A 20156-nucleotide genomic window follows, 5' to 3' on the forward strand; every position below is an offset into this window, starting at 1 on the left:
GATGGACCTTTGGCCAGACTCACCAGTAATCCATGACTAAAGCACAACTGTCCAGGTCAATAAAGATGAAAGACCTTTGGCACTTGTTTCCACCAATGTCAAAGAATTCTGGAGAAGAATCAAAGAGAAATTGTGGTGAGCAAAACCAAACCCAATTGTTGCCTATCACTCTCAATCTCTAAGCATGGAAGTCAAGGCACAAAACTGACAACTGGCCTTCAACATTCATTCCCCCTCTGGTATTTTCCTCACCTCGGATCAAAGAATCTTAGAGTTGAAAGAGGCCTCGGAGGTCATCTAGCATTCAAAAACATAGTCTAACCAGAGATTTCATATTGGAAAGGACCTTAGAAATCCCTTAGTTATACCATATCACTTTTTTTAACCCTTACTTTCTATCTTTGGTTCCAGGGCAGAAGAATGGTAAGGGCTAGGCAAATGGGATTAAATGACTTGCTCCGGGTCACATAGCTAGGAAGTACATCATTTTAAAGCTGGGGAAATTAGGGTCCAGAGATTCATCCCAAGTCCTCCAATTCCAAATGTAGGAAATTTCCCATATACCAAGTCTATTATAATAGTGCTTTATAGATTTATACAAAGCATTTACCTCATATATCAACTCTGAGGGTAAATGGTAAAAGTATTATCATGGTCATTTTACAGAGACTTTTTAAGTGTCCTTCAAAAATCATAAAGCTAATAAGCTTCTGAATCAGGGTTTGGATCTAGGTATTCTGACATTGTCCAGGGTTCTTTCCATACATTTGCATTGCCCATATTCCAACTCCTGCTCTCCTAATTAACCTCAAGGACAGCATCACCAACAAATGGTTTCTGTTTAAACACCTCTAATGACAGGGAATTCCTACTAAATGGGGCAACGGTTTCATTTTTCATTGGCTCTATTAAAGTGAAGTTCTCCTACATGCATCTCCTGCAGTTTTTTCTTCCAGGGCTATATGGTTAGCAATGGACCCTTAACTAGAATCTAGATTTTTCTAATAAGTAATGTGCTTTTTTCTTCACCCAGACCCCTTCTGAATTGTTGAATAAAGATTAATGAAAGCCTCTTTCTATTCATTTTAGTGGGATTATATTTGTATTACTAATCACCCAGTACAGCCATTTCCCCTGGCTGAATTTCAAAAACTATCTAATAATAGATATATTATCTTCCCACACAAAAAAAGAGGTCTTGTAGAGCCTCTGAAGACATAATTAAGTCTGTTTCAATAGTCCAAATTGCCTATGCTTACCTAAATCCTGGTCAGTAGATGCAATTGCCATCAGGTTAATGTTGCCCAGACATACCATGTCGTTGACCCACATCTGCTGGGTGTGACGGCGATTTGTCTGGTCCAGCTAAGGAGGCAGAGAGGCTGATGAGCATTGAGCAATATGTCCATTAATAATCATCATAATTGGAGGCATTTAGATAGCTCAGTAGATTGAGAACAAGCTTAGAGATGGAAGTCTTGGTTCAAATCTGGCCTCAGATACTTCCTAGCTGTGTGACCCTGGGCAAGTCATTTAACCCCCAATGCTTAGCCCTTGCCACTCTTCTGTCTTAGAACCACTACGTAGTAAGGGTTGTGGGTTTTTTAATCATAATCCAACCTCCTCATTATACAGATAAGGAAACTAAGGTCCAGAGGAGGGAAGAGGTAATAGCAGGGACTAGATTTAACCTCGGTCATGGGATTACAGGTGTAGGGCTGGAAGGGACCTTTAGGGGCCATCTAGACCATCCTCCTTATAGATGAGGAAACTGGAGCCCAAAGAACTAAAGTGACTTTCCCTAAGACACACAGATAGCAAATGATGGAACTGCCATAATAACCCAGGACTGAGGAATGGCTAAATAAGCTGTGATTCACATGTGTAATAGAATATATAAATGAAAAAATAGACAATCTCAAAGAAACAAAAGGAAAGATTCATATGAATTGATAAGTGAAATGAGCAGAACCAGAAGAACAATTTATAAACATAACACTGATATCATAGAAATGAACAGGTTTGAAGACTTTTATAAACTGATAGAAAATGAAATTAAGAAAGCCAGAAAAACAATTTATATAATACTAACCATACTATAAAGACAAATTTTGAAAGCTCTAAGAACTATAATCAAAATAATGACCATCCAGGATTTAAAAGAATCAGTGATAAAATATACCATCTATACCATCCACCCCATGGATAGAAAAATAACAGATTTTAGTGTGTAGAATAAGCCATAAATATTTTTTTTAATACAGCCAGTGAAAGAATTTGTTTTAGCCATTCCTCAATTGCTAAATGGTCAAGAGACATGAATAAGCAGTTTTCAGATGAAGAAATCAAAACTATCAATAAGCACATGAAAAAGTGTTCTAAATCTCTCATAATTAGAGAAATGTAAATCAAAACAATGCTGAGGTACCACCTCACACCTAGCTGACGGGCCAATATGACAGTAAAGGAAAATGATAAATGTTGGAGGGGCTGTGGCAAAATCAGGACACTAATGCATTTCTGGTGGAGTTGTGAATTAATCCAGTCATTCTGGAAGGCAGTTTGGAATTATGCACAAAGGGCTATAAAAGACTGCCTGCCCTCTGAACCCAACAATGCCACTACTAGGATTATACCCTAAAGAAATAATAAGGAAAAGTGTATAAAAATATTCATAGCTGCACTCTTTGTGGTGACAAAAAAATTTGGAAAATGGGGGGGGGTCCTCAGTTAGGGAATGACTAAACAAATTGTGTTATCTGATGGTGAAGGAAAACTATTGTGCTATAAGGAGTGATGAACTGGAGGATTTCTATAGGCACTGGAAAGACCTCCAAGAACTAATACAGAGTAAAATGAGCAGAACCAAGAGAACATTGTACACTGAAAGTGAAACATTGTGAAACTATCCAATGTAATGGAATTGACTACTAGTAGCAATACAATAATCCAGCACATTCCTGAAGGACTTATGGGAAAGAATGACATCCACATTGAGAGAAAGAACAATGGGAGCAAAAATGCAAAAGAAAAAACTTATGACCTATCACTTACCACTGATTTATATGGATATATGATTTGGGGTTTCAGTTCAATCATAAAAATTAATAATATGGAAATAGGTATCAAATGATAACATTTGTACAACTCAGAGGAATTGCTTATCAGCTCTGGGAGAGGGGAGGAAAGTGGGGAATGGAAAAAATGAGTCATTTTTATACTTTTTAATAAAAATAAAAAGAATGTTTTGTTTGGCTATGTATTTGTTATAAGGGATTTGGTTTTGTTTGTGTGTTTGTTTTTTAGTGAGATGGAGGGAGGAGGGAGTAAATAGATTTCACTTCATTTTAAAAAGTTACCATTACTAGGTCTATACCCCAAAAAGATCAAAGGAATAGGAAAAAGACATATGCACAACAATATTTACAGCAGCTCTTTCTGTGGTGGCAAAAAATTAGAAATTGCAGAGATGCTCATCAATTGGGGAATGACTGAGCAAGATGTGGCTGGCATATGATTGTGAGAGAGTACTATTATGCTATAAGAAATGATGAGGAGTAATTTCATAAAAACATGGGTAGACCTATATGAACTGATACCAAGTGAAATTAGCAGAACTAGAACATCATTTTATGCAGTAACAGCACTATCATAACAATGAACAACTGTGGAAAACTTAGCTACTCTCATTAATACAACAATCCAAGATAATTCCAAAGAACTCTTGATGAAAAATGCTATCCACCTCCACAGAAAGCACTGATGAACTCTGAGTACAAACTGAAGTATATTTTTCTTGCTTTTTTTTTTAATAATGTGGCTAATAAGGAAATGTTTTGCATGATTTTACATATATAATTAATATCATATTGCTAGTCCTCATTTGGCTGGGACAGAGGCAGAGGGGAGGGAGAGAATTTGGAACTGAAAAAAAAATTTTTAAAGAATATTAAAAAACAAGACAGGTGGCACTGGGGGAGGAGTTAGAGGTAGAGCTGCTTACCAGCATGGAATGTTGCATGTACTTCCAGAGAAGAACTTTTTTGTTATTAGTTTTACTTAATTGTTTTATTTCTTTATAAGAAGCTTCTTGTAGAGGGGGAATGATTAATTAATTTTTGTCATGTAAAAGCAAAACTCATCAATAAGACTTTTTCAAAAAATAAAAATTAATAAAACCCAGATCCTCTCACTACAAACCCAGGACTTTTTTTACCACAACATTTTGTCTCCTTTGTTCACTCCAGTTTAATTCTAATCACACTCCTCCTATGACCAACCAATACACAAGAGTTTCATTATAATGTCTCCCTTGGGATTTTGGCCACAAGGCAAACGTGTAAAATGTTTGTTTGTTTTTTTTGGTATTTCAAGACACTAAACCCTCTACAAGAAAGTACAAGGAGAATACTCTAGAATCCCATTTTGTAACTTTTAAAGAACTATTCCCTATATGAAGCTAAATTTTGCCATTGGAATTGGACTTTTATCAAACACAAATTGGTCCTTTACCTATCAGTTTTCCCAAAACCAAACTATACTGTTGACCTTGTAAAATAGCCACCTTCTCTGACTCCATGGACAGAGACTTTGGGACAGAGAATGGAATCTAGTATATGAATGAGTCAGGAATGGAAAAGAGTAGGTCACAGGGGAAAGGAAAACAAGAAGTTTATTTTCTAAATGTATAGGCTTTAAGAAGTACGAATATTTTTCATAGCTGTGCTCTTTGTGGTGGCAAAAAATTAGAAAATTAGGGGATGCCCTTCAATTGGAGGATGGCTGAACAAATTGTAGCATATGTTGGTGATGGAATACTATTGTGCTAAAAGGAATAATGAACTGGAGAAATTCCATGTGAACTGGAACAACCTCTAGGAAGTGATGCAGTGTGAAAGGAGCAGAACCAGGAGAACACTGTACACAGAGACTGATACACTGTGGTACAATCAAATGTAATGAACTTCTCCATTAGTGGCAACGCAGTGATCCTGAACAACTTGGAGGAATCTATGAGAAAAACCACTATCCACATTCAGAGGAAAAACTGTGAGAGTAGAAACACTGAAGAAAAATGACTGTTTATACATGGGTGGAGGGGAAATGACTGGGGAGGTAGACTCTAAATGAACATCCTAGTGCAAACACAAACAACATGGAAATAAGTTCTGATCAAGGACACATGTAATACCCAATGAAATTGCACATTGGCTGGGGAAAGGGTGGGTGGAGGGGAGGGAGGGAAATAATGTGATTATTGTAACCAAGACATAATGTTCTAAATTAATTAAATTTAGATTTAAATTTAAATTAAATTAAAAAACTAAATAAATTTTTCTTAAAAAAAGAAGAAATTAGGTTGTTTAGTTCTCAGAGTGATAAAGGAATTTTTATAGGATATTTTTCACTCCAATTATAGTCTCCAAAGGAATAAATAAAAATATTTGAATTATCTCCCAAATTAAAAAAAAATTTTAAATAAATAAGAATATTTGATAGTCTTGCAGTTTAACACAAGTTTGTCAGTGTCCAATGCCAGTCCCCAAGCCTGGGGACATTTAGGGATTTATAATTTAAGCAAGTAAAATTATCATGGACATAATTATATACATATATATATCAGAATTCAAAAAGCTCTGTGATTTTATCAGAATGAGGGTACTCTACCAATACAAACTAACTGCACAGAAGTAAACAAAGTTCTGAAGGAAACAAAGATGAACAAGGAAGGTTTGAAAGTAACATATTATATTTACTATATGCTTAAAAGGAAAAGCAAGCTGAATCTAAGAGATTTTCAGTCATAAATAATCTTCATTATCTGCTCTCATTTGTATATGGAAATGTTGTTTTATTTGATACCATTCAACTTAGAATTTTTTTTCATGTTTAAAAAAAGATTTCATGCCAGATGAGTCTTAAAGCTAGCACTGAGGGTATGATTTCAATACACAAAGGGATGGCAACAGGCATAATCAAAGGAACCAAGGTGAGAATGGGCAAGAATTAAATGAGGCACCAATTGGAATGATATTGATATCCTCAGTGGTATCAGATGTATTTTCCATGTTTAAAGCTGAACATAATTAGTTCAGTTTGACATATAAAGTACTTTAGCTTTGCCTATCCATGTTTTCAATTATCCATCCATCTTCTAATCACCAAGATAATCCTGTTCTATCTCTTTTTTTTTTCAGAAATGTTTGTGGTAAATATTTGTGGATTTCTAGTAAATTAAACATGAAAATTGAAAAAATAAAAAATAAATGAGGCACCATATAGAGGCCCACTTGGGAGTAATGAAGGAGACCTAGTACTAAGAGATAATAATTTGGGGAAAATAGTATGGCTTTAAATGCTTGATGAGGATGTGTTAACACAATTACTCTTTTTTTAATCTGATGAGTAACAGAAAGTCAATATAAACCCTGGAACAGGAGGACTTCATAATAAAGGTGGTATCTGAGGAAAATTAACATGGGAGTAGCCAGGTGGTACAGTGGATAGAGTGCTGGGCCTGGAGTCAAGAAGACTCATCTTACTGAGTTCAAATCTAGTCTAAGACACTTATTAGCTATGTGACCCTGAGAGCAAGTCACTTAATCCTTTGCCTACATTTCCTCATCTGTAAAATGATCTGGAGAAGGAAATGGCAAACCATTCCAGTATCTTTGCCAAGAAAACCTCAAAGTCACAAAGAAGAGCCTGAAACAACTAAGCAACAACATGCACCAGGCATTGTGCAAGGAACTTTACAAATAGCTCATTTGATCTTCACAATCACTTTATGTTATTATTATCATTTTATAGTTGAGGAAAGTAAGGCAAACAGAAGTCAAGTGACTTCCCCAGGGTGGTTGCACCTTTTTTAAATATAAGAACAAATTTGAACTCATGTCTTCCTGACTCCAAGTCCAGCACTGTTTCCATGATGCCCCCTAGCTACCTAATAATTAATAAATAAGAGTAGGGGGCAGCTGGGTAGCTCAGTGGATTGAGAGCCAGGCCTAGAGACGGGAGGTCCTAAGTTCAAATCTGGCCTCAGACACGTCCCAGTTGTGTGACCCTGGGCAAGTCACTTGACCCCCATTGCCTAGCCCTTACCACTCTTCTGCCTTGGAGTCAATACACAGTACTGACTCCAAGACAGAAGGTAAGGGTTGATAAATGAATAAATAAATAAATAAATGAATGAATGAATAAATAAATAAATAAATAAATGAATGAATGAATAAATGAATGAATGAATAAACAAATAAATAAATGAATGAATGAATGGATGAATGAATGAATAAATAAATAAATAAGTGAATAAATAAATAAATGAATAAATAAACAAATAAATAAACAAATAAACAAATAAATGAATGAATGAATGAATAAATTAATGAATGAATAAATAAATGAATGAATAAATAAATAAATAAGAGTAAACACCTGATATTAACATTTGCTGAACTAAACAACCTGGTTCTCTAATTGACCCAGCCTTGTTCAAAATAAACTAGGCTACAAACATGAATCCTCCTTAATTGACTCTATCCCATTCTCCTCAGCGACCTAAAACTTTCTTTTAAGCTCCCAGCAGATAGCTTTACCCTTTATTTTACAGAGAAAATGAAGGCCATCTGCTGTGAGTTCCCTATCCCCACTGTTCCACACCTTAAATTCCCCAACCTCTTTATCTCTCCTCTTCTTCTTTAATGTTAGGCTCTAAGGAAGAACCACTGTTTACAACCTTATAAACTGACTTCTGAACTCACCACTCAGCTGAAACAACTCTCTCAAGCTATCTTAAGTACTAAATCCCTTGGTCTTTTCTCAGTCCTCTCTCCTTGATCTCTCTGCAGTCTTTAATATTCTTTACCACAGAACACATAAAGTGGTTCCATGGATAGAGCATTATTACAAGTTCAAATCTGGCCTTGTGTGATGCTGAGCAAGTTACCTAATTTCTGCTTGCCTCAGTTTTCTCACTTGTAAGATGGAAATTGCAGTACTTACTTCCCAGGGTTATTGTGAGGATCAAATGAAATAATATTCATAAAGCACTTTTGCAAACCTTACAATGTTCTATAAATATTAGCTATTTTTATTTTACTCTCTTCTTCCTTGGCTTCCATGACAGTTCTCTCCCAGAAGTTGATTTTCCCATTTCCTCCCTTCATGTATTATGACAAGACATCCTTGATGCCTGGAAAGCATTCATCCCTGTCCTCCCCATTTATCCTTCTCTTCCCTCAAGAATCAGCTTAGGAGCTACCTTCCACAATCCTCCCAATTATGAGAGCTCATTCCCTCCTTAAATTACCTGGCATTATGCTTATTTGTGTACATGTTGGCCTTCCCTGACAAAACTCTCAACAAGATATAAGTTCCTTGAATGAGGGGGCTGTTTCAGTTTTTTCCTGTGTCCCAAACACAATGACTTGCTCATTGTAGACATTTAAGAAAAGCTTATTGAACTGTACTGAATTAAATTACATGGACTGTCCGGAGCAGCTTAAAGGTCTCATCCCAGAACTGAAGGATTCCGTCTTTTGTGACAGTAAGAAAGCGCCCACTAGATCCCTTATACGAACTGGCTAAGAATTGCAGCTTCACAATCTCATGTCCATGATTCCTGGATGAGAAAACAGATAAAAGGGAAAGATAGTTTTTTTTAAATTATCTGATTATACCACAAGACTGCAGAAAGGGCAGGGAAGGGGGAGTGGCAACAAAGATAATTCTTGTGAAAGAAAAAAAGGGAAGAAAGAGAAGAAATTCAACTAGTTTTGTAAAGGTTCCTTCACAACCTTCTCTTCCCTCCATCATCCCTATATTAATTTTATTTCATTAAAGTGTATAGCCAATAGATTATACACACTGGAGAGGGGAAAAAAAAAGGAATACTCTCTGGTCTTAACCTGATAAGAATATAAAGAAAATCTTTGGATACACAATAGGTTGTCAGAACAAAGGACTGAACAATTTCACAAACCCTTTTCCATTGGAAATAAACTCAAAAGGAAAATTACAGTGTAATGAACACAAATTGAGCTCTGAAATAATATTCCATTTACCATGCACATTGCACAGATGTTGGGAATGGAAATGTGTTCCGGTGGTAGGTGGTGTAGGGGCAGAAGTGAGGGAAGGTATACAAATCATAACAATCTCATCACAAGAGAAAGATAAAAGTAGAGAGGGAGAAATTTAGAAACAATTCCAATTTCCCTACAAATGATTCGGGAAAACTAGCTACAGACTGAGATGAGAGGAAGGGTAAATAAGTGGGTCCTCAAGTTGGAAGGAACTCATTTTTGCCTCATCCAACCCATAAATTAAGCATGAATCCCCTCTAAAACATCCAAAGTCTAGCCTCTGCTTAAAGACCTCTACTGACAAGGAACTCAAAATCTTACAAGGTCATTCCATCAATAGCCATCCTTAACTGTTAGGAAGTTTTTCCTTAGTGACCTCACTCTTAAAAGTGATCTCATTAGAGAACTTACTAGAGTAAAATGGTACTTTAAGACCACAAACTGGTCCTTGTCCCCCAGTGGACCCAAGAAGAACAAAACCAAATCTCTCTCACATTAACAACCCTTCAGGTACTCAAAGGGACACAGTGTATAGAGCGCTGCTGGGCCTGGAGTCAGGAAGACTCATCATCTTGAGTTCAAATCTGATCTCACACAGTAGCTCTGTGACCCTGAGCAAGTCACTTAACCCTATATGTCTCAGTTTCCTCATCTGTAAAATAATCTAGAGAAGGAAATGGCATTCCAATATCTTTGCTAAGAAAACCTCAAAGGGAATCACAAAGAGTCAAGACTGAAACAACTGATAAACAACAACAGGGATACTTACCTTTCAATTTGTATACCTAATGCTTTAATAAAGTGTTTTGAAAATGTTTTTATTCCATTTTTTAAAAGACAATTTTACCACAAGGATTCCCTGAAAGAATCTCAGGGACCCTCAAAGGACTGTGGATCACACTTTGGAAACCGCTGCTCTAGGCTAAACACCCTCAATTCTTCCAAGTGATTTTCTTTGTTCTCAAGTCCTCTCCCCATCCTAACCTTCCCTTCCATTGACAAGCACTAACTTGTGAACATTTCACTTAAAAGATGGCATTCATTACTCAAATTTACAAAGAGCTAAATCAATTGTACAAAAAATCAAGCCATTCTCCAATTGATAAATGGGCAAGAGACATGAACAGGCAGTTCTCAGCCAAAGAAATCAAAACTATTAATAAGCACATGAAAAAGTGTTCTAATTCTTATAATCAGAGAGATGCAAATCAAAACAACTCTGAGGTATCACCTCACACCAAGCAGACTGGCTAGCATGATAACAAAGGAAAGTAATGAATGCTGGAGGGGATGTGGCAAAGTAGGGACACTAATTAATTGCTGGTGGAGTTGTGAATTGATCCAACCATTCTGGAGGGCAATTTGGAACTATGCCCAAAGGGCGATAAAAGACTGTCTGCCCTTTGATCCAGCTATAGCACTACTGGGCTTGTACCCCAAAGAGATAATAAGGAAAAATACATGTACAAGAATATTCATAGCTGCGCTCTTTGTGGTGGCCAAAAATTGGAAAATGAGGGGATGCCCTTCAATTGGGGAATGGCTGAACAAATTGTGGTATATGTTGGTGATGGAATACTATTGTGCTAAAAGGAATAATAAAGTGGAGGAATTCCATGGAGACTGGAACAACCTCCAGGAAGTGATGCAGAGTGAAAGGAGCAGAACCAGGAAAACATTGTACACAGAGACTGATACATTGTGGTACAATCAAAGGTAATGAACTTCTCCATTAGTGGCAATGCAATGTCCCTGAACAATCTGCAGGGATCTAAAAAACACTATCCACAAGCAGAAGATAAACTGTGAGAGTAAAAATACCAATGAAAAGCAACTGTTTGACTACAGGGGTGGAGGGGATATGACTGAGGAGAGACTCTAAATGAACACTCTAATGCAAATGCCAACAACATGGAAATGGGTTTGAATCAAGAACACATGTGATACCCAGTGGAATTGCGCGTGGGCTATGGGAGAGGTGGTGGGAGGGGTGGGGGGGAAGGAAGAAAAGAAAATGATCTTTGTTTCCAATGAATAATGTTTGGAAATGACCAAATAAAAATTTTAAAATTTTTTTAAATTTAAAAAAAAAGAACTTTAAAAAAAAAAAGATGGCATTCAGGGAGGCAGCTGGGTAGCTCAGTGGATTGAGAGCTAGGCCTAGAGACAGGAGATATTGGGTTCAAATCTGGCCTCTGACACTTCCTAGCTGTGGGACCCTGATCAAGTCACTTAACCCCCATTGCCTAGCCCTTACCACTCTTCTGCCTTGGAAACAATATACAGTATTGATTCCAAGATGGAAGGTAAGGGTTTAAAAAAAAAAAAGGATGGCCTCAAGAATGTAATGCACTATTCTTCCTGGTCTCACCAAAACATAGTCCTGTAGGACTACCAGCTCCCTCATTCAGGATGTTCCACTTCTGTGTCCCCTAAAATTTAAATTTTCTAAGCCACACAATTAAAATGTCCAAGTCTCTGTCATGCCAAGTGCTCTAGCAATAGCTCCTCATCTTATACTTATGTCGCTGACTTTGGGGAATCTAAGCACAGGACTTTGCACTTATCCCCACTGTGTCTTATTCTGTTAGATGCGACTCATTTTACCAGCCTCTCGGGCTCTTTGTGAAACCTGATTCTGTCATCATTTAGGTGAGGGCTGTAATGAGGCTAGAACTTGGGTCTTCCAGCTCCTAGTCCTGTGTTCTTATATTTCAGTAGGACTAAGGTAGTAACAACTCATGGGTTCTCATTGTAAAGCACTTTGCAAACTTTAAAGCGCTACATAGAAGCTGGTGGTTATTATTAGAGCTTCTTCTTCCTTGGCTTCCATGTCAGTTTTCTCACTGACATTGACTCTCCATTTCTTGTCTTCATGTATTATGACATGACATGCCCTATGTTTGGTCTATCCCTGTCCTCCCATCTCATCCTCCTCTTCTCTCAGGAGCCATCTCCTCTGATCCAGCTGGCTTGCTTGCTCCCTCCTCCTTCAATTATCCTGATTTTCTATTGAGAAAAAGAACTGTCCAGTCATTTTGTTCTATTTAAATGTCTCTACGTCTCTGCTTAAGCCCATAGTTCCTAGTTGCTAAAAATAAGTTGTGATAACTACAACAGTTTCCAATTATAGATCCTCTCCTGACCTAACATATGCCAAAATTATTACTCTAGAGATGCCTCAGTTTCTTCTTCTGTCAAGTAGGGATAATGAAGAAAGAGCTTTGTATGCCCTGTGAGGCAGGTAATGAGATTAGCATCATCCTCATTTGAATGGAAATGAAGTTCAGGGAAGTTATAACTTGTCCAAGGTCTCACAGCAAGGAAACCCTGGAGATGGGACATCTGACTGCATTCAGTGCTCTTTCCACTACATAATGATTCCTTAGTACAAAAGCTTTTTTGAATGAAGCTGTTTGTTAAATGTATAGAAGAGGACATAAGATTTCTTACAGTGGAACAATCCTCATAGGTGGTTGGAGACGCAGTCGATATTGGCCTTTCCTCATCTCTTCCTTCCCTTGGAACTCTCGCATCAGGTAATCCAGATATTTGCGCTGAACCAAGAAAAAAAAGAAGAAGGAAAAGAAATGTTAGCATCTTAGAAACAATGAAAAAAAAAGCTATTTTTGTTGTTGTTTACCTATTTTACCTATGAGGAAACTGAGGCAAACAGGGTTAAATGACTTGGTCGAAGTCACATGGCTAGTGTGGGAGATCACATTTGAACTCAGGTCTTCTTGACTCTAGACCCAGTATTCTACCCAATACATCACCAAACTGTTCAGTTAAAGACTAAGTAACTAAGTATTCCTCTTTCACCCTGTTGGAAGTGCTAGGGCTACTAGTGACCCTAACTCCATTTTTGATCAGCATGGGAGCTTTGACCTATGCCTAGGCCAGTTAGCTCCTCCTAAGGCAATGTGGAAGCCTCTTGTTCCTGGGAGCTCACTATATTCGTGCCAGACTGTATACAGATACCAAATTAGTTTAGCCCACTTTAGCTGAGAACTCTGGAGCTCAAGTGAATTGCCAGCCTCAACCTCCTTCATAACATATGCCACCACCCTAGGAAAAGTAAGTTTTTAACAAACGTTTTTTTCAATCGTGCATTTATAATAGCTTCTGGTAATATGAGGCAAGTTTTTTTTAAAAAATCATCTCTCTCACTACTCACAAAACTCTGGAATTCATCGATCTCTAGACCAAATCTTCAAAGAGCATAAGACAAGAAATAAGACATTTTGATTTAGTGTTATCCCATAACCTGAGCATTTTAAAAATTACTGTTCAAGGGTCAGAACCCAGGAGGCCCTGGGTTCAAATCTGGCCTCAGATAATTCCTAGCTACATGACCCTGGGAAAGTCACTTAACGGCCATAGTCTAGCCCTTACCATTCTTCTACTTTGGGAACAATTCACATAAGATAAAGTCATTGTGGTACACTCACTTCCCATAATTAACCATTTGCTATACTAATCCCCTACTGTTTGTATGACACCTTATTTCATTAGATTGTAATCTGATTGAGGGCAAGAACTATCTTTCATTTTTCTAGATTTGTATCCCCAATACTTAGAAAAGTGCCTGACAAATAGTAGGTACTTAATAAATGTTTATGACTGTTCACCAAAGACTATGATCAAATGAGATAATAAAATGTTTATCATAAACATCTGGCACAAACTAAGCATTCTATAAAAGATTATCCCCTTCCCTTTCTTCCTGTTCAACATTGTTATCTATGACTTGGGATGAAGACATATATGCCAGATGGAATAAAACCTATAAGGACAGCTAACATGTTGGATGACAAAATTAGAATCTACAAGAATCTCAACAAACTAGAATAGCAGGCTAAATCTAAAATTACTAAATCCAATAAAGACAAGTATTCAGTTCTATATTTTGGAATCAGAGAAGCAATCTCATAAGTCCAAGATGAAAGAAACAAAGGTTTCAACAGTTCCAATTGAATAAAAGTCCCAAGCTTGGCAAGGGCAGGTTGAGGGGAAAGGGGAGTTCTGAAAGTTTAGTGACCGAAAAAGCTTAATATCAATGATGTAACATGAAGGTAAAAAGCTAATCCTATCCCAAATGACATTAAGAGAGGCATGATGAGACTTCCGGGTAAGCATGGCTGCAGAGTAGATGCGGCTTGCTTCCTCTCCTCAGACCCAATGACACAGACGACCGCAAAAGACCCTCCCAAAATAAAAAAACAACCATCCTCAAAGGAACGCAAAGACCCCACAACAAGACCAAGCTCTGAAGGTAGGTGGGATTCCGGCATCTCCACAATATAAGGGAACGAAAAGCTGACCCACCCTCCCCTCCCCCACCAAACAACCAGAGCCCAAGTTAAAGTCAGCACTGGCCAGAATCAACAAGTGAGGGAGAGGCACCCCAGGATCGAACAACGAGCAGCCCCAGGTCTGGGGATATGAATAAGATAAGGTCCTTCTCCTGAGAGTACTAACACCCAAAACCCCAGCAGGCAGGCTAGGGGAGCACAGATCTCAGGCGCCCAGAACTAGCGCACTGTAATCACCAAGTGTGCGAAGAGATCCCCTGATGTGAGCAAGGGGCACCTACAGGTCTTGGGAGTTAGCTAAGACCACCAAAGACTTTCACCTGAAGCACTAACTCCCAAAATGCCGGCAGGCAGGGAAGGGCAGTCCTTGGGCCTCCCCAGGAAGAGAGTGCAGCTGCAGAGAACCTAGAATTAGCCTGAGACTAAAGCCTTGACCATTAGACCCTTATACTGAGGGCAAGTACTACTCATTCAGATTTCTGACCGAAAAGGGGAGGAAGGAGGAAAAAAACAAACAAAACACAGAGATGGCAAACTGTACCCAAGAACCCCAACACCCCAATACCAAGAAAAGCAAGAAGAAAGGTGTGACTTTGTATACATTTTATGGAGGGAAAACACAAAAAAAAAAACAGAGGAAATAGCAGAAGAGGAAGCAAAAACAAATGCTCCAAAACCTTCCAAAAGAAATGGAAATTGTCCATAAGCTCTCGAAGAATTTAAATTGGAAGTTATCAAAAAGATGGAAGCCTTCTGGCAGGAAAAATGGGAAATAATGCAAAAGGAACTCAGCAATCAGAAGCACGAAAAAACACAACTACAGAAGCAGCTTGAGGCCTCAAATAGCAGGATAGAACAAACTGAAAAAGAAAACCAGGCTTTAAAGGTCAGAATCAGGCAACTGCAAGACAATGATCTTGCAAAAGAGCAAGAATTAATAAAGCAAAGCCAAAAGACTAAGAAACTAGAAGATAACATAAAATATTTCACTGACAAGGTGACAGACCTGGAAAATAGAGGAAGGAGAGACAATCTGCGAATAATTGGCCTACCAGAAAAGTCAGAAATAAATAGTAATCTTGACATCATAATACAAGATATCATCAAAGAAAACTGCACAGAGATTCTAGAATAAGGGGGCAATACAGGCATTGAAAGAGTTCACAGAACACCCTCTACACTAAATCCCCAAAATACAACTCCCAGGAATGTAATTGCCAAATTCCAAAGCTTTCAAGCAAAAGAAAAAATCTTACAAGAAGCCAGAAAAAGACAATTTAGATATAAAGGAATGCCAATCAGGGTCACACAAGACTGCAATTTCCACTCTTAATGACCGTAAGGCATGGAACATGATTTTCAGAAAGGCAAGAGAGATGGGTCTTCAACCAAGAATCAGATATCCATCAAACCTGACTATATACTTCCAGGGGAAAGTATGGGCATTCAACAAAATAGAAGATTTCCAAGTTTTTGTAAAGAAAAGACCAGAGCTCTGTGGAAAGTTCGACATCCAAACACAAAGAACAAGGAAAACTTGAAAAGGTAAATATGAAGGAAAGGGAAAAGGAGAAAAATGTTATCTTTTTATTTTATTCAAACTCTCTTCTATAAGGACTACATTTATATCAAATTATATATATATATATATTAATATTGGGGAAAATGTAAAGTGTAACTCTCAAAAATTGTATGCATCATTAGAGTAGTTAGAAGAATCACACATAGGGAATGGTTGGGGCATTAAGACAAAATGGAGAAAAGGGGGAGTGAAGGAAAGAAAAAGGGAGGGGGTAAATCGTTGCTGGTACTAAGATATACTTCAAGAAATAGAAAAAAACTAAATAGAATAATCTTTCTCACACAAAGATACACATGGGAAGGGGAGGGGAAGGAATTTCCTATAGGAAGGAGAGGAAGAAAGTGCTAACTGGTATTACTTAAATCTTACTCTCAGTGAAATCAACTCTGAGAGCTTAGAACATCTAGATCCATTGGGATCTTGAACTTTATCTCATCCAACAGGGTAAGAGAGAAGGGGAAATTAAGGAGGGGAGGGGGAAAGGAGTATAAAAAGGGAGGGAAGGAGAGGGGGTGAAGGGAAGGGAACAAAAAGGGAGAGGCTAGAAAGGGAAGCATATCAAGGGAGGGGACTAGGGGGACTAATCTAAAGTAAATCACTGGTTTAAAAGGTTATAGCTAAAGAAGAAAGGTCAGAATTAGGGGAGGATATCAAAATGCCAGGGAATCCAAAAGTGAAAATCATAACGATGAACATGAATGGGATGAACTCACTCATAAAACGTAGACAAATAGCAGAATGGATTAGAATCCAAAACCCAACCATATGTTGTCTTCAAGAAACACATATGAGGCAGGTTGATACTCACAAGGTTAGAATTAAAGGATGGAGTAAGACCTTCTGGGCGTCAACTGATAGAAAGAAGGCAGGAGTTGCAATCATGATATCTGACAAAGCCAAAGCAAAAACAGACCTGATCAAACGGGATAGGGAAGGTAAATATATTCTGTTAAAAGGGAGTATAGACAATGAGGAATTATCACTAATCAACATGTATGCACCAAAAGGTATAGCACCCAAATCTCTAATGGAGAAACTAGGAGAATTGAAGGAAGAAATAGACACTAAAACCATATTAGTGGGAGACTTGAATCAACCACTATCAAATTTAGATAAATCAAACCAAAAAAATAAATAAGAGGTAAAAGATGTGAATGAAATCCTAGAAAAATTAGAGTTAATAGACATATGGAGAAAAACAAATAGAGACAAAAAGGAATACACCTTCTTCTCAGCACCACATGGCACATTCACAAAGATAGATCATACACTAGGTCACAGAAACATGGCATACAAATGCAGAAAAGCAGAAATAATAAATGCAACCTTTTCAGATCATAAGGCAATAAAAATAATGATCAGTAAGGGTACATGGAGAGCCAAATCTAAAATTAATTGGAAAATAAATAATATGATACTCCAAAATCAGTTAATTGGAAAAAAAATCATAGAAACAATTAATAATTTAATTGAGGAAAATGACAATGGTGAGACATCCTTTCAAACCTTATGGGATGCAGCCAAAGCAGTACTCAGAGGAAAATTCATATCCTTGAGTGCATATATGAACAAATTAGGGAGGGCAAAGATCAATGAATTGGAAATGCAAATCAAAAAACTTGAAAGCGAACAAATTAGAAACCCCCAGAAGAAAACCAAACTAGAGATCCTAAAAATTAAGGGAGAAATTAATAAAATGGAAAGTGATAGGACTATTAAACTAATAAACAAGACTAGATGCTGGTACTTTGAAAAAACAGACAAAATAGACAAAGTACTGGTCAATCTAATTAAAAAAGGAAAAAAGAAAGGAAAATTAACAGCATCAAAGATGAAAAGGGGAACCTCACCTCCAATGAAGAGGAAATTAAGACAATCATTAAAAACTACTTTGCCCAACTATATGGCAATAAATATACCAACCTAGGTGATATGGATGAATATTTACAAAAATATAAATTGCCTAGACTAACAGAAGAAGAAATAGAATTCTTAAATAATCCCATATCAGAAAAAGAAATCCAACAGGCCATCAAAGAACTCCCTAAGAAAAAAACCCCAGGGCCTGATGGATTCACAAGTGAATTCTATCAAACTTTCAAAGAACAGCTAATCCCAATATTTACAAACTATTTGACATAATAAGCAAAGAGGGAATTCTACCAAATTCCTTTTATGACACAAACATGGTACTGATTCTAAAGCCAGGCAGGTCAAAAATGGAGAAAGAAAACTATAGACCAATCTCCCTAATATAGATGCAAAAATCTTAAATAGGATACTAGCAAAAAGACTCCAGCAAGTGATCAGGAGGATCATTCACTATGATCAAGTAGGATTTATACCAAAAATGCAGGGCTGGTTCAATATTAGGAAAACCATCCACATAATTGACCATATCAACAAACAAACAGACAAAAATCACATGATTATCTCAATAGATGCAGAAAAAGTCTTTGATAAAATACAACACCCATTCCTATTAAAAACACGAGAAAGCATAGGAATAGAAGGGTCTTTCCTAAAAATAATAAACAGTATATATCTAAAACCATCAGCTAACATCATCTGCAATGGGGATACACTAGATGCATTCCCAATAACATCAGGAGTGAAACAAGGATGCCCATTATTACCTTTATTATTTAACATTGTACTAGAAACACTAGCAGCAGCAATTAGAGAAGAAAAAGAAATTGAAGGCATCAAAATAGGAAAGGGGAAGACCAAGCTATCACTCTTTGTGGATGATATGATGGTCTACTTAAGGAATCCTAGAGAATCAACCAAAAAGCTAGTCGAAATAATCAACAACTTTAGCAACTTTAACTTTCTATATATCTCCAACACAGCTCAGCTGCAAGAATTAGAAAGAGAAATCCAATTCAAAATCACCTTAGACAAAATAAAATACTTAGGAATCTATCTCCCAAGACAAACACAGGAACTATATGAACACAACTACAAAACACTCTCCACACAAATAAAACTAGACTTGAGCAATTGGAAAAATATTAACTGCTCATGGGTAGGACAAGCCAATATAATAAAGATGACCATCCTACCCAAGCTTATTTATCTATTTAGTGCTATACCCATTGAACTTCCAAAAAAAATTTTTATTGACTTAGAAAAAACCATAACAAAGTTCATTTGGAAGAACAAAGGGTTCAAGGATATCCAGGGAAATAATGGAAAAAAAATACAAAGGAAGGTGGCCTTGCAGTCCCAGATCTCAAACTATTATAAAGCAGCAGTCATCAAAACAATTTGGTACTGGCTAAGAGACAGAAAGGAGGATCAGTGGAATAGACTTGGGGTAAGTGACCCCAGGAAGACGGTATATGACAAACCCAAAGAGCCCAGCTTCTGGGACAAAAACCCACTATTTGACAAAAACTGCTGGCAAAACTGGAAGACAGTGTGGGAGAGATAAGGTTTGGATCAACACCTCACACCCTACACCAAGATAAACTCAGAATGGGTGAATGACTTGAACATAAAGAAGGAAACTGTAAGTAAATAGGTGATCACAGAATAATATACATGTCAGACCTGTGGGAAGGGAAAGACTTTAAAACCAAGCAAGACATAGAAAGAGTCACAAAATGTAAAATAAACAATTTTGATTATATCAAATTAAAAAGTTTTTGTACAATCAAAACCAATGCAACCAAATTGAGAAGGGAAGCAACAAATTTGGAAACAATTTTCATAACAAAATCCTCTGACAAAGGTCTAATTACTCAAATTTATAAAGAGCTAAATCAATTGTACAAAAAATCAAGCCATTCTCCAATTGATAAATGGGCAAGGGACATTCACAGGCAGTTTTCAGCCAAAGAAATCAATACTATTAATAAGCACATGAAAAACTGCTCTAAATCTCTTATAATCAGAGAGATGCAAATCAAAACAACTCTGAGGTATCACCTCACACCTAGCAGATTGGCTAATATGACAGCAAAGGAAAATAATGAATGCTGGAGGGGGTGAGGCAAAGTCGAGACATTAATAATACATTGCTGTTGGAGTTGTGAATTGATCCAACCATTCTGGAGGGCAATTTGGAACTGTGCCCAAAGGGCGATAAAAGACTGTCTGCCCTATGATCCAGCCATAGCACTGCTGGGCTTGTACCCCAAAGAGATAAGGAAAAAGCCTTGTACAAGA

At 37.2% G+C, this 20156-nt stretch overlaps 1 protein-coding gene across 6 annotated transcripts in view; it reads right to left on the reverse strand.

Moving 5' to 3' along the window:
- EFCAB8 (EF-hand calcium binding domain 8) overlaps positions 1-20156 on the reverse strand; it is a 133090-nt gene that overhangs the window by 82118 nt on the left and 30816 nt on the right. For 5 of the 6 annotated variants that reach the window (XR_001625231.2, XR_008915233.1, XM_016426407.2 and 2 more), the window contains exons 6-9: positions 12540-12643; positions 8485-8623; positions 1260-1365; positions 24-108 (exon numbers count right to left, since the gene is read on the reverse strand). Coding sequence is in view for 4 of the 6 variants with exons in the window: in XM_016426407.2 (XP_016281893.2) it covers positions 24-108; positions 1260-1365; positions 8485-8623; positions 12540-12643 (434 nt within the window). In the remaining 2 variants the exon portion in view is untranslated. Of the gene's footprint in view, positions 1-23; positions 109-1259; positions 1366-8484; positions 8624-12539; positions 12644-20156 lie in introns of those variants that run through there. The other variant, XM_056811943.1, reaches the window with a different exon arrangement.

Source organism: Monodelphis domestica, chromosome 1, assembly GCF_027887165.1.
Source record: "Monodelphis domestica isolate mMonDom1 chromosome 1, mMonDom1.pri, whole genome shotgun sequence".
Classification (NCBI taxonomy): domain Eukaryota; kingdom Metazoa; phylum Chordata; class Mammalia; order Didelphimorphia; family Didelphidae; genus Monodelphis; species Monodelphis domestica.